The sequence below is a fragment of the Microtus oregoni genome, unplaced genomic scaffold (assembly GCF_018167655.1).
Source record: "Microtus oregoni isolate MIOR12 unplaced genomic scaffold, Mior012 000037F_ref0000500, whole genome shotgun sequence".
In the NCBI taxonomy this organism is placed as follows: Eukaryota; Metazoa; Chordata; class Mammalia; order Rodentia; family Cricetidae; genus Microtus; species Microtus oregoni.
In genome coordinates, this window is record NW_024543096.1 from 18,982,927 (window position 1) to 18,995,958 (window position 13,032).

A 13,032-nucleotide genomic window follows, 5' to 3' on the forward strand; every position below is an offset into this window, starting at 1 on the left:
CGATAGACCTAAAATAGCACCCCCCAAAAAATTACTTTTCAGATCCTAACATTCCCATGCTGTGACAATTCTAGGGACAATCAAATTATATACATGCTGTAATTCTGGCTTTTGTTAAACATTTAAACTCATGTAAAAGGTATGAAAAGAAAGAAAGAAAGAAAGAAAGAAAGAAAGAAAGAAAGAAAGAAAGAAGGGAGGGAGGGAGGGAGGGAGGGAGGGAAGGAAGGAAGGAAGGAAGGAAGGAAGGAAGAAAGAAAGGTCAAAGAGTTGTCTGCCTTTTCATTTTTTTGCTTTGGTCAGAAATCTTTGGTCAGAAAGTATGCAAATCTAGAAACAGCCAGTAGAGGGAGTCGTTATTTTGAGTTGGTACAAACACAGACACCCTGCTGCCCCCAAATAGATTTCTGTCTGGAGTGATGGCTCAGCTTGCTGCCAAGTCAGCTACCTAAATAAAATACTGACCCAGAGGGCAGAAGAAGAGGACTGGCTCCCACAGCTATTCTCTGACCCCAGGAAGGATACCCATGTTCCACCCTAAACACACACAATAAATAAACAGACATAAAACTAAATAAATGAATAATAAAAGAAATATATATATCTTGAAAATTACAACCAGAGAAAGAGGGCGGAAGAGGGAGGGAGGGAAATTGTCTTCTGAGTTCTTATGATGTAAAACAGAGCAATGAGTCGATAATCACTTTCTGACAATGGGATTATTGCCAACATGATTTTTCCATTTCTCTTTTGGAACTGTCTGAAGACTAAGCATTCTTAATGCCCTGCAGGGTGGAAATCTTTCTATTTTCTGGGGGCAGGGAGGTAGTATCTGAAATTACCAAAAGTCCTACTTATTTCCTTGCCAACACGAGATTATTATTTTTAAATTCTGGCTCATGGGGCTGGGGCACAGCCAAGAGAGCCAACCCTTCAGACTGCCCCAAGAAGGAGTCTGAGACTGTCCATCACCCCAGCTATTTTTAATCAGCCTTCTGTGCCAGGCATGGACCAGGCATTGTGGTTTACAAAATAACGTGAGGCTCCGTGCCTGTTCCCATGGAGTTACAGCCCAGGTGCCTACAGTGTTAGAGATACTGCAATTTGATCTGGGTCAAACCGGAAAGGATCAACTGATCATCTTCTATATCGTAGACTCCTCATCTCATACCTTAAAATGTACAAAGAGCTAACAGCGCTCAAGGTTATGTATTGTGTATTAGCAGTAGTGTTGTAATGCTTAAAGCAAAGTGAGTCTACAGTGATTAAGTCTCAAGAAACCCTTCCATCCCTAAGTGCATTCTCGGGTACTCTGACAAGCTAGTTTAGTCACTGGCTTGTAAGACTGAGGCCGCAGTGAGGAGCAGTCATCAGAGGGCAAAAAGTAGATTGGCAAAAGAGGTGAGACTTGTCCCATGTGAAGAGAACAGGTAAGAGGAGAAGCTGTTGAGTGGAACGGAGCCATGCAGTGTGTGGCCAGGCTGTTGTGTGAAGCAAGGCCATGCACTGTGTGCACCTAGGATGTTGTGCAGAGCAGAGGTGTACAATGTGTGTGCCCAGGCTGTTTCGCAGAGCCAGGCCATGCAGTATGCATTTCTCAGCTGTTACATGAAGCTTGCTGTGCAGCATGTGTGTCCAGGTTGTTCTGTGACAGTTTTCTGTCTGGGAAGAGAGGCCAAGCTTAAAACCCGGCCCCCTGTCATTTATTAATGGGAGCTTTGGGGATGACCTTCCTCCAAACCAACCTTCTTCAAGCAGAACAGGTTTGGCGACCAACCTTGTTAGGGTCTTACAAAGGCTAAAGAAAATGACTTGGCGCTAAGTGGATCACAGTTGCTTTGGTTTCTCCTGGTCTATGGGGAAGGCAGGGAGTCTTCTAACTCACCAAAAGCACCAAGTTGTAGATGGATAAAGATGATGAATAGACCCTGGCCTGTGGTTTTTCACCCTAAGGGATAAAACTCTAAGAATGATAAAGAGAAACAACATTGAGAAATCCCAACATTGTTTTGATGTTGAGAAATCCCAGTATCTTGTTTTCACAAAAACCATGTTTACACAAATAATGGTAACTGCCATTTGATAGCGCTTGTTTCAAGTGCTTGAGTGGAAAATGTATCAACTTTCTTTTCTTTCTTTCTTTCTTTCTTTCTTTCTTCTTTTCTTTTCTTTTCTTTCTTTCTTTCTTTCTTTCGTTCTTTCTTCTTTTCTTTTCTTTTCTTTCCCTTTCATTTCGGAGCATTTGTGCATCCACAATGTGCTATCCTAAAGTAAGAATCCTCTGTATACACGTGAATCTTTCATGCTTCATCTGCACTTCACAATTCTAGTCAGTGCCTTTGGTGCACATTAGTTTTGCTTTAAATTTAGGAGTATTTCACATTTGGGATTTTCAGATTAAGTGTGTTCTGCCTGTATAGAATAACACTGTACCTCTGCTGCCCATGTCATGATCAAAGGTTACACAGGCCCACTGCCACACAGTTAGGCTACAAACATTGCCAACATTTTGGCCGTCATACAACTCTGACTTGCACAAGCACACAGTCTGTAAGTTCCTGACTAATAACCCCTGACAAGAAGAAAAATCGAACTGCAGATCTTGTGGTGTTTCAAGTTATGTGTCCAGAAAAGTTAGATGAGAGGGAGATACATATGAAGTCTGTGTACCAGCAATTCATTTTTTTTTTAAGTTCTGCAGAAGTTCATAAATACAGTTACAGAAAGTCAGCAGTGGGAACAGAATTGGCAAAGTATGTCATTCTTCTGGCCCAGGTGGCATGATACCAAGGACAATACGTTTTTATTGAATTCATTTGCTACAACAAAAAGTTCTAGGTAACCTCTGTAGAAGGAAATTTAAATTCCTGATAGCATCAAAGTTTTTAGGTATAACTTATACTGCTTATGAAGCTAACAAAACATGATATTTTGAAACCAAGCACAGTGATGCATATCTGTCCTCTCAGCTTTCAGGAGGCTGTGGGAGAGAACTTGCGGTTGAAGCTATTCCAGGCTACATAGGGGAACTGTCTCTCAGCAACTACAATGACAGCAGACCAAAACCAATCTAACAAACAAACATAAAACGCAGCTCCTGCCTTTGCTTGGGTCAGGGAAGTGATGCACATTTGTGGGCCTTCTACTATGTGTTAGTTCTTCTAAGTATTTGTCTTTGTCATGGGCACCATGTGTCCATGTAAACCCAGCACTGTGAGCCACACAGAGAAACTGGCTCTCATGTAAGAAAGGATAGACCTAAGGTCGCTCCACGGGTTAAGGAGAGTGCTGAGTTCAGGTGCCAGGCTTTCTGCCTCTAAAACACACAATGTCCACGAAGGCATGTTTACTGAAACCTTATTTCTCAAGGAAGAGAACACTCTGTGTAAATATAACCCAAACAGTGCTCCGGGTGCCACCCTCCTGAGTTCAGGACAAAGTCAAGTTACCCTGATAGAAATGACATGAGCAGAAAGAAAATCAAGGGTGAGCAGAAATAAGATTTAAAAAGTTGGAATAATTATGACTGTACCCGCCAAGCAAGACTCCACCTAAACCAAAACACCACCTGTAGACATCCATGGCCCTGGTCACTCAGGGTATCAGCCGTCTCCCCAATTAGCCTGCCTACCACCCATGCACAAGCACAGAACCAATGTCCTCCAAAACACACCACCAAACTTGGTACATGCTATCATAACAAATATTTGCTGAACGCCAAGGACAGAGGAGGCACTTGTGGTTGGGATGGCTAGCTGGGCTTCAAGGCCACCCTTCATTTGTTCCTCTCCAAAGAATCCTGATGGACGCCTTCATTGTTAGGAAAATGGAGATCTATTCTAAAACCCCTGTCCTATCCCTATGCCTTGGGGATGTTGCCCATGTTTTCTTCTAGAAGTTTCATTGTTTGGGGTTTTATATCATGATCCGTTTGAAGCTTATTTTTGTGCTGGACAACAGATGTGGGTCTAATTTCATCCTTCTACATATTGATACTCAGTTTTCCCAGCACCATTGTCAGATATAAGTTACACATATTCATGTATGGATCTTCTATTTTTTTCCATTTATTTTCATATCTGTTTTGTGCCAATGTAATGCTGGCTCTGTAACACAACTTAAAATATGAAATGGTCATCTCTCCAGCATTATTCTTTTTGTCCAGAGTTGCTTTGGAGTCTTTTTGGCTATGTATGAACTTTAGGATGGTTTTGCATTTCTGTAAAGAATGGTATAGGTATTTTGATAGTATTGCATTGAAATCTGCACATTGCCTGTGGTGGCGTACAACCACAACTGATAATCTACAACACAACTCCTGGATCCAAGGCGCAGGATCATCAGAGAAGAGAGATCAGAAAGACTGTAAAAGCCAAAGAACCAGGACTTCTGCTGTGAGACAGTCATTTCTATAGAAAAGGGGAAGCTGCACCCATAAACATCTCAACAATGTGATTTCCTAAACAAGACCACAATAGCATCATCAGTTAACAAGCCAACGTAGATGGGGGAAATCTCATGGGTCCCCATCCCTAGATGAAGAGCTACAGACAATTAGTGACTTCTGGAAGAAAGAGGGAGGATTCCTAAATGATTATCCAATACCAAGTGGTCAGCCCTATACAAAAGTATCACTAATTGACTCCTTAGGTTCTATATACATATTTATTTATGTGTGTATATGTGTGTACATCTCTCTCTATCTTTCTCTGCACTTGTGTACATGTGTATGTGTGTGTGTGTAAAACAATAATAATCAAGGAAAAACATACTATGAATTTGAGAAGGAACAGGGGTGATATATAATATAAAGGACTAGAGGAGAGGAGGGAGGAAAATGATATAAACACAGTAGATATGTATGAAATTATCAGTGCTGATGCTGGTGAGGAGAGGAGCACATTGAGCTCCAAGCCTGCTTTCCCATGGTGCTTTGTGTGCGGTTACCCAACAAGGTCTAGGAGCAGCCAGTAAGCCTAAACTCTGGTTTGTTCTTGAGTGTCACGTTAACACGAGCTAGCACTGGCCTGTTAGCCTGTCCGCCTGTCTGCCCTGTGCATCCATCCTCCGTGCCAAAGCTGTGAACTGGACGCCTGGGGATTCACATTTATCACTCCATAAAAGGGAAAGGGACCCACATCAGGGAGCATATACTCAGCAAGAGAGAATTTGGTTGCCTGAGGACATCGCGGTACTGCTGGATGAGCTGTGGACTGATCTTTACAGCAAAGTGTAAGAAAACAAATCACTTCCCTGTTCGAGCCATGTCTCTGTACCTTTCTGGTTACATAAAGTTAAATTTTGCACATTAGTACCAAAGTGTTAAATTAGAACTGCAAAATAAAATATTTAATTTGAATTGATAAAAAAAATAAAGAAATCTGAAGAACAAATACTGAAAGAAACAAATAAATAAATAAATAAATAATAACAAAGCACACAGAGAATAAAAAGCCAAATCTCAAAAGTTTAGGAGCCTTGGATAAATACACATGAAGGCAACAAAGATTTGAGTATGATAATAGACAACAGTAAAATAATGTCGCAGGACATGGTTGCTGAGTAACAAAGGCATGCCCTTTCATTTAGAATTAAGACACCAAAGAGAAAAGCAGCGCACTTTTTGAGGACTGGAATAAGTCTTCAGTTTGGGTAAAGACTTAGACAACAGCATTTGGGAAAGAAGGCAGGAGGCACCGGGGTCTAGAGAGGCAACCCTGGGAACTGGAGCACGGAGCCCTTGGGGTTAACATCATCTCATGTGGACGAAGGAAATGGCTCCCTTGCAGGCTCCTGGGAAACTGGGCAGTTCTGTGGTCAGCCAGACCTGGAGCACATGCTCACTGAGCAGGTTTGAATCTGCTCAAAACTTTCTGGGAAAAACAGTAATATGATGATTTGGAATTACAGCAATGACCCACTGTGTGAGAAATATGGTTAGAACATAATAAGACACTATTTTGTATTAAAACAGAAAACCCACTTACAGATGCCTTGGGTCTTAAGAAAAAGTATATTGTAAAAATTGGGTTTTCCCCACCTGTTTCATTTCTGAAACTACTTTAAGACGCTGTGCGCTTATTAAGAATGCTTCCTGCAAAGGTAAGATGCATAGTGACTGCAAGATAATTTGCAAGCATAATCAGAAAAGCAGTATTAATCGAGCAGGGGGCATCAAATACTACAAGCTGCAGAATTAAAATATGGAATGGGCTCTTCTGATCTTGCAGACATTTTATGCTTTATTTATTTTATACAGTAAAATACTCAACTATTAATTCTGTGACCTTAAAATGTTATCTTTCTTGGTTTAATTAATATGCCAATCTAAAGTCTTAGTACAAGTATAATATCCCAAACCTCTCTCTCTCATCCTCTCCACCCCCCGCCTGTGTGTGCACATATGTGTGTATCTCTGTCTGTCCCTCTGTCTCTTCTCTCCCATACACACACACACACACACAGAGAGAGAGAGAGAGAGAGAGAGAGAGAGAGAGAGAGAGAGACGCAGAAAGAAAAGGGGAGGGAGGGGCATAACAACCACTTTCTACATAAAATATGCTCTGCACTAGAACATATGTGAGTTGCTAGAGGCGTAGATGACTGTAAGGATTTGCCTTCCCTCAACCCAGAATTGAGGACGATGGTAACAGTACACACCATACGGCAATTTCACTTACAGGTTGGTTTCAGGACATAACCGCACATCTCGGAAAAGCACCACGGAAGTTACAAAGCCTCAATTCTATTTCTAGCTTTGTCATTGACCTTCTGGGTGACCTTGTATAAAGTATTAAACATCCAAGAGACTCAGTCTTCTCATTTTGAAAAAAGAGACAAAAAAAAGTAGGAGCAAATGAAGGAGGAGGAGTTGGGAAAAGGGGGAAGCCACCACCTAGTAGTCAATCTTAAAAAAAAAAAATGCTGAGGTGAGAGTCAGTCAGAGGTCTGATGAAACATTTTCATCATTAAAATTCGGATTTTCTGAAATCCATGAACTCAAATCCTTATAGAATTAGAGGAAGTCGAAATTTTCTCTTCCTTCTACTACTCAGAATTTACCAGACCACTCTCAGAGATAAACAGGCCCTGTACTGAATAAAGGATTATGTTTCAAATTCAGCCTCTAATCACTCCAAGAGAATCCCAGGGCCACAGCAGAAGGACACATTGGCTGATAAGGACCCCCTCCTCAAGGGCTTTTCAGAAATGTTCCTGGCTTTTGAAATGATAGGGATTCCAGCTGCTCAATTGTCTGGCAAGGACCACTCATCCAGGGTGAGCAGCTCTAAGAAAAATGTGTGCACAGAGCCTTCTGGGAAAGAGGAGAAATTTCACTCCCTGACAATATTCTAGCGTGCTTGTGCTTATTTGTCAGATCTGCTGGGGAGGAAGGTAGTGAGTGCTGAGGACCAAATGGTGACTTAATGAACCACATGCTAAGTGCAAAATCACTTTAAATTTAATGGCATATGAAAAATGACAGGCATGGAAGATTTTCATATCTTCAGAGAAGAAGAAGAAAACTTAGAAACTGTGTGACCATAGCAGGTGGGTGTCTTTTAGTCTGAAAAAGAAGAATTTTCTAAAATTAAAAAGGCAAAAAACTCTGAGGTCATCAAACCAATCGGGTAGGCAAATAGATCTTTGGGGGGTTAAATGGCCTAAATATGTTGAGAAAATTAAGGGTGTGCCACCTTGTATCAGTACGCATGCACAGAGCCGGCCTTTGGGAATTTTGATGCACACAGTTATTATGAGGACAATCTGATAAGAAATTCTCAGTAAGAAAGCAGAAGAACGTGAGGCTGTCCAGAGCCACCATGTTTTCTCTTCAGCCAACTGTGCTGTTGCTGCTTTCCAGCCAAGCTTTGTTCTTACCAATTCTGCCTTTGCTAGTGCTCAGATGACATGACGGCACCCTTTCCCACGGTTTCATCCAGTGTGACAACAACAAAATAGACAACTTCAAGTGCTAACTAGAACCAAGGCAACACGTTAGGGTCCCAGAACAACAGCCCCAAATCCTCCTGCAGATGCCATTTATCTACAGAATGTGACCTGATGTGATAGACCAACACAGCTCAGCTAGAAAGGGACTCCAGACAACAGGCAACCAATCCAATTAATGGCCAAAGAATATGCACGCAATGGAGTTATGGTGAGCCGATATAGTAATACTAACTGGGCAGAAAAACTCTAACAGAGCATGGATTGCATGCAGATTCATATACTTTTCCTACATGCATAACCCTCAAAAAAAAACCAACCCACACTGCAATGAAATCTAAGCCAAAACGAAGAGTCAAGCTTAAAGGAAAAGGTTTTAATTAAATTTGCTTAAGAGGAAAGAAAGCCATCAAGTAAAATTACACATATTGGCAAAATTGTAATGCAGCTATGCCAATGACGAGAATAATGGACTTAGTAACTAGGAGTTGAACAGCTGAAAAAAAATAAGCTGAGAGCTAAAAATTAAAAGCAATAAAAAATAACTTTCTTAAAAAGATTTTTTAGTTTGTTTTGTTTTGCTTTTCAATCTATCCTGTTTCACGTAAGTTAAAACACGACCTTTGGCTTAATGGAATGCACTAATAGTTAACAGTTAACTTTTAAAAAAGCTGAGTGGAGAAAGGAAAGTTAGGCTTTCTTATGCCACTACAACCATTCAGGGAAGTTGCCATGCCTTCACTCTCTACACCACGACGGTGACCCTGTAAGTTGTTTGGAGGATCTTGGTGTGCTGGCAAGAGAAGCCTGCTGTGACTCCATCACATGGGACAGATACAGTCTTGCAATATGAAATGTCCCAAGTAAGACACAAAAGGAATCTTTTTAAAAACACTAATATTTTCACACATGGGTTTCACTGTATTAATAATTAATAGAAAGCCCTTTCCTAGGAGAATTTATTGGAAACTTTCGTGAGCAAACAGAAACCCCACAGAAATGGGTAGACACATGAAGACAATGCATGAAATGCTACACCACCCTCCCCACAATGAAGAGGTGGGTGCATTACGAATCTCAGGCAAACAAAGAAGCTGTCACTTCACAAGCACAGACCCCAACAGCGAGCATATTTCCTGTTGAACTAAGGGCAGAGATGCCTGAAGTTACAGAAGGGAAGAACAAAAGGGGGAACGCTCACTGTATGTAATCTCTAAATCACAACAGACCGTAACTGAGACCAGCGGCTTTTGTATAGAGGTATTTTTACCACAGTGATGTCCTGGCAGCATTTCCCCCCACCGGGGTTAATTCCAATAATATGTCTTTTTAAGTACCCGTAGTCTCAATGCATTCTAGTCTTCTCTCACAGTTATGTAAGGCTCGAAGTTGGCAGTAAATACACAGTAACCGAAAAATAAAGGCAGGCAGAAAAATGGCAAGGGTGGAGAAAGCCAAATAAGCCACCTACCCTCTTCTGTAGAACTAGTGGTGTTATTGCAGGCAGAGTGACTCTTCTAGCACCCAGACTCATGCTTGCCCTTCGAGTATGGTCCTCTCTGAGTGCTCAGAGACAAAATGAAAGGAGTCCTTGATGGTAACTCCTCGGGAATCTCAAGGCTCAGGGAGAGGAGCTCTAGGGGAGTAGTAAATGTCACCCTGCCCCTGTGAGCCCAGTCTACCCAAAGCCAATTAAGGATGGCAGCGGACAGGACAGGGCAGTAGCCAATCACAGCTCCCAGAACCCCGCCTTTGTCCTTGGAGACTCATTCGGATACTTTTGTTTATGATATTTAAAGAGCCCCAGATTAACAGGCATCTAGTTCCCTTCACATTTTTTTTTTCCAAAACAGTGCAACTCAATGCCATCTTTGTTGACTAAACAGCTGTTTCACCAAAGCATTTCAACGTGAGGCGATACGAAAACTCTTTACATTGTTTACATACATTAGTTAGAAACGTTGAGGTATATAACTATGTAAGTGAACCAAATTTACTTACGCTACTCACAAAACTAATAAATGCTCCAACTGCAGCATCAGCTATGAGGCTAAGAAAAAAAAAAACTCTGGCTGAAAACTAGCAAAGTATTTTAATTTATGCCCTAAGTTTTAAGGCTAGTTTTAATATAAGCGATACAGATCATAGCCCAAACAACAGAAATGCTTCAACTATGAAACTTCTGGCCATTCTCAAGGTCATATCCTGTTGAATATTACCTACCAGACACAAGTCTAGCAATCAGTAGAAATAATGTGGAATAGAAAAAGGAAAATTCATGATATCTGGTCCGATCTTCACACATGTTTAGGGTACGCAGAGGTTTGCACAATTTAGCACACTTCGGAATCTTAAAAAAAAAACTTAAAAATGGCTGCTCCTAAAGCTATCTTAAACCTTGAAAAACTTTTCACTTTTCTTAGAATACCTATAATTTTTATTCTAATAAAAATTAGAATAAAATCAGGGGTTAGAGGAAGTTCACAAGTGAAACGAGACAAAACAAAAAGAATAATGCTTAACAAGGAAGTTTCCAATTAAGAAGGAAAGAAACACTCAAAAATGTCCCAAAAAGTTGTAGGTAAAAACTGATCAGCTTTCCCAGCTGGGAAGTCAGTCATTGACAAAGTCTGCTGAACCCTGAGTGCTTGTCGGCAGTGCCCACAGACTGAGTGTGCACTGCCCTCAGCCATGAAGGCACATTGTCTTCTCTAGGGAATGACAGGCTGTCGCATCACAGGGCAACGCGGGGGCAGCAGGACTACCCAGACACACACTTCCCGTTTCACTGCGCAAACTGCTTCTTCCCGAGGAGCACCTCGCTGTCCCCGCAGAGTCTGATTTCTGCACAAACTGAGCTCCTTTTTCTCAAGAGAGAGCGGCACTGCCCATCCAGACTCCCCACTCTGAATTCCAAAGCCCAGTGTGCCCTCAGCTTAGTGTCTGGGAGCAGGGACAGTAGGTGTGCTTAAGGTAGGTAATATCAGACAGGTCCGGATGGGGGACATCAGCCTGATCATTGTTCAGTTAGGTTTATCCTGAGAAAAGTTGTCAGCATATATTCATTACGTGAAGCAATGATTCCACAATAATATTTACATTCTGCTAAACCTACATCGACATTTTCACCTTATTCCTCTCTCTGTCTCCCACTCTGCCAGACTAGAACCTTCTTCCTCTTAAATATCCCCTCTAATTCTATGACGTGTATTTATTGTGCATATCTGTGATCACACGTATGCCACCACACATGTGTAGAGGCCAGAGTACAGCTTGTAGACGTCAGTTGTCCTCTGCAACTGATTGGGCAGGTCCAGAAATAATCAAACTCCAAATAACAGGCCTGGCAGGAAGCACCCTTACCTGTTGAACCATCTAGCTTACTCGCTTCAGACCTTCATGATGTCCACGTGTGGAGTGTGTGGGTGTGTGTGAGTGTGTGTATATGTGTGTGTGTGTGTGTGTGTGTGTGTGTATGTATGTGTGTGTGCAGGTGATCTTAAAGAAAATGACTGCAGAGATGGGGCTACCATCTATGAAATAAAAGATAAATAAAATTCTGGTATCATCCGGAGCCAATATTGACAAAATCTTTAATACCTACATAATTTCAAGAACATTATTCATAATATTTTACTTTACTGTAGCCCCAATTTCAACATAAATATTATAAAGTATTATCTTAGTCTTAAATATCTTCTTGGTGTTTCACCAAAACCAAAATCATTTATTTCACTCTATCAATTAAGAAAATAACCCACTGTGTGCCCACATTATTAGACATTAGGTATATTACTAAATAAAATACATCATTGACTCAGTAAAATACAGACATCAGCTTTTAAATTAAAGCATCACACTCTGTAGCTGGCAAGACTAATGGCTATTAAATGTCCAATACCGGGTTGCACCATGGGAGAAGAAACTGCACATTAGGATAAAGCAGACTCCAAGGAAGAAGCCACACTTTTCTTCGGAAATTATTAATAGAAAAGAGCTCAGAGCTTGAGAACTAATGGGGATCTATGAGAATGTATCGAGTTTATTCTGGGTGACCTCAAACTAGCATTGCTTTGCATTACTCCACTGAGTGTGCAAAGCCATAAAAAGGACTTCATTGTATCAAGACAGAATCCAGATCTTGAGTTTACCAACCAACATCCAACATATCAACCCTCTACAGGTTTTAAATCATTTGACAGATAGTTCATTGCTCAAGTGTAATTATTACGATCTACAAAGTGTACTGTATTATTCAAAGGGGTGGGTATAAGGAGAAAAAAATGCTTTTTTTTTTTTACCAAGTCTTACATGAACCTCTTAGCCAACCAAGTTTTCCCTACCCCTTCATCTATCCTTACACACGGTGCTACTGAGCTACCCACCTGAGGGAAATTATTGAATCTCCAGGTACATCATCTCTCTCAAAGACCCACATCAAATGTCACTCTGCCAGGGGGTCATCTTTCCTTCTAAGTCATAGCAGTTATTGCTTTGTGCATTTTTATATCCATTGCTTGTGTTTTGGTCTGAGCTTAGTATTGCATTGGTTTAATAACATAAATTCTTTCACAGTTTGTAGGCAATTCTGCCTAAGAAAGCTACAAAGACAGTGTCTCATTTCTTAGCTCGGATTGGCCTGGAACTCACTATGTTGATGCTGATCAGGCTGGCCTCAAACTCACAGAGATCCATTTGCATTTACCACGAGAGTGCTGAGAGTAAAGGCGTGGACCATCCCACCCGGCCACATATCTTTCTTTTATGACATTCTTGGCACGGCTATTGGCATGAACGCTAGATCTGCACAGTGTTCTGCAAACACGAGTTTCAGAAGCAGCTTATTACAGCAGCCAGCGTGCACAGCCTCTACCTCTATGTGAAAAAAACAGAACTTCTGTCTCTGTCACCATCCATCCTTCTAAGACCCGCTGCTTCTCAGGCCTGCCACATGCTGTTGCTTCACACCCGTGAGCCCAGTGCTACCCACAGGGCTTTCCCCTCTTCACTCCAACAGCTGTTTCCTTTCTTGGAGAACACCTAGAATATCTCATCAGATTAACTACTCACAGCAAATGTCTT

The 13,032-nt window shown here is 41.3% G+C and overlaps 1 protein-coding gene across 3 annotated transcripts in view; it reads right to left on the bottom strand.

The window, feature by feature from the left end:
* Positions 1–13,032, bottom strand: part of Grb14 (growth factor receptor bound protein 14) — a 98,681-nt gene that overhangs the window by 47,267 nt on the left and 38,382 nt on the right. Inside the window, exon 1 of one of the 3 annotated variants that reach the window (XM_041631668.1) lies at positions 9,422–9,619. The exons of the other annotated variants lie outside the window; for them this stretch is intronic. Within the exon in view, the coding sequence (XP_041487602.1) occupies positions 9,422–9,484 (63 nt within the window). The 5' untranslated portion in view covers positions 9,485–9,619. Of the gene's footprint in view, positions 1–9,421; positions 9,620–13,032 lie in introns of those variants that run through there. 3 annotated transcript variants of the gene reach the window in all.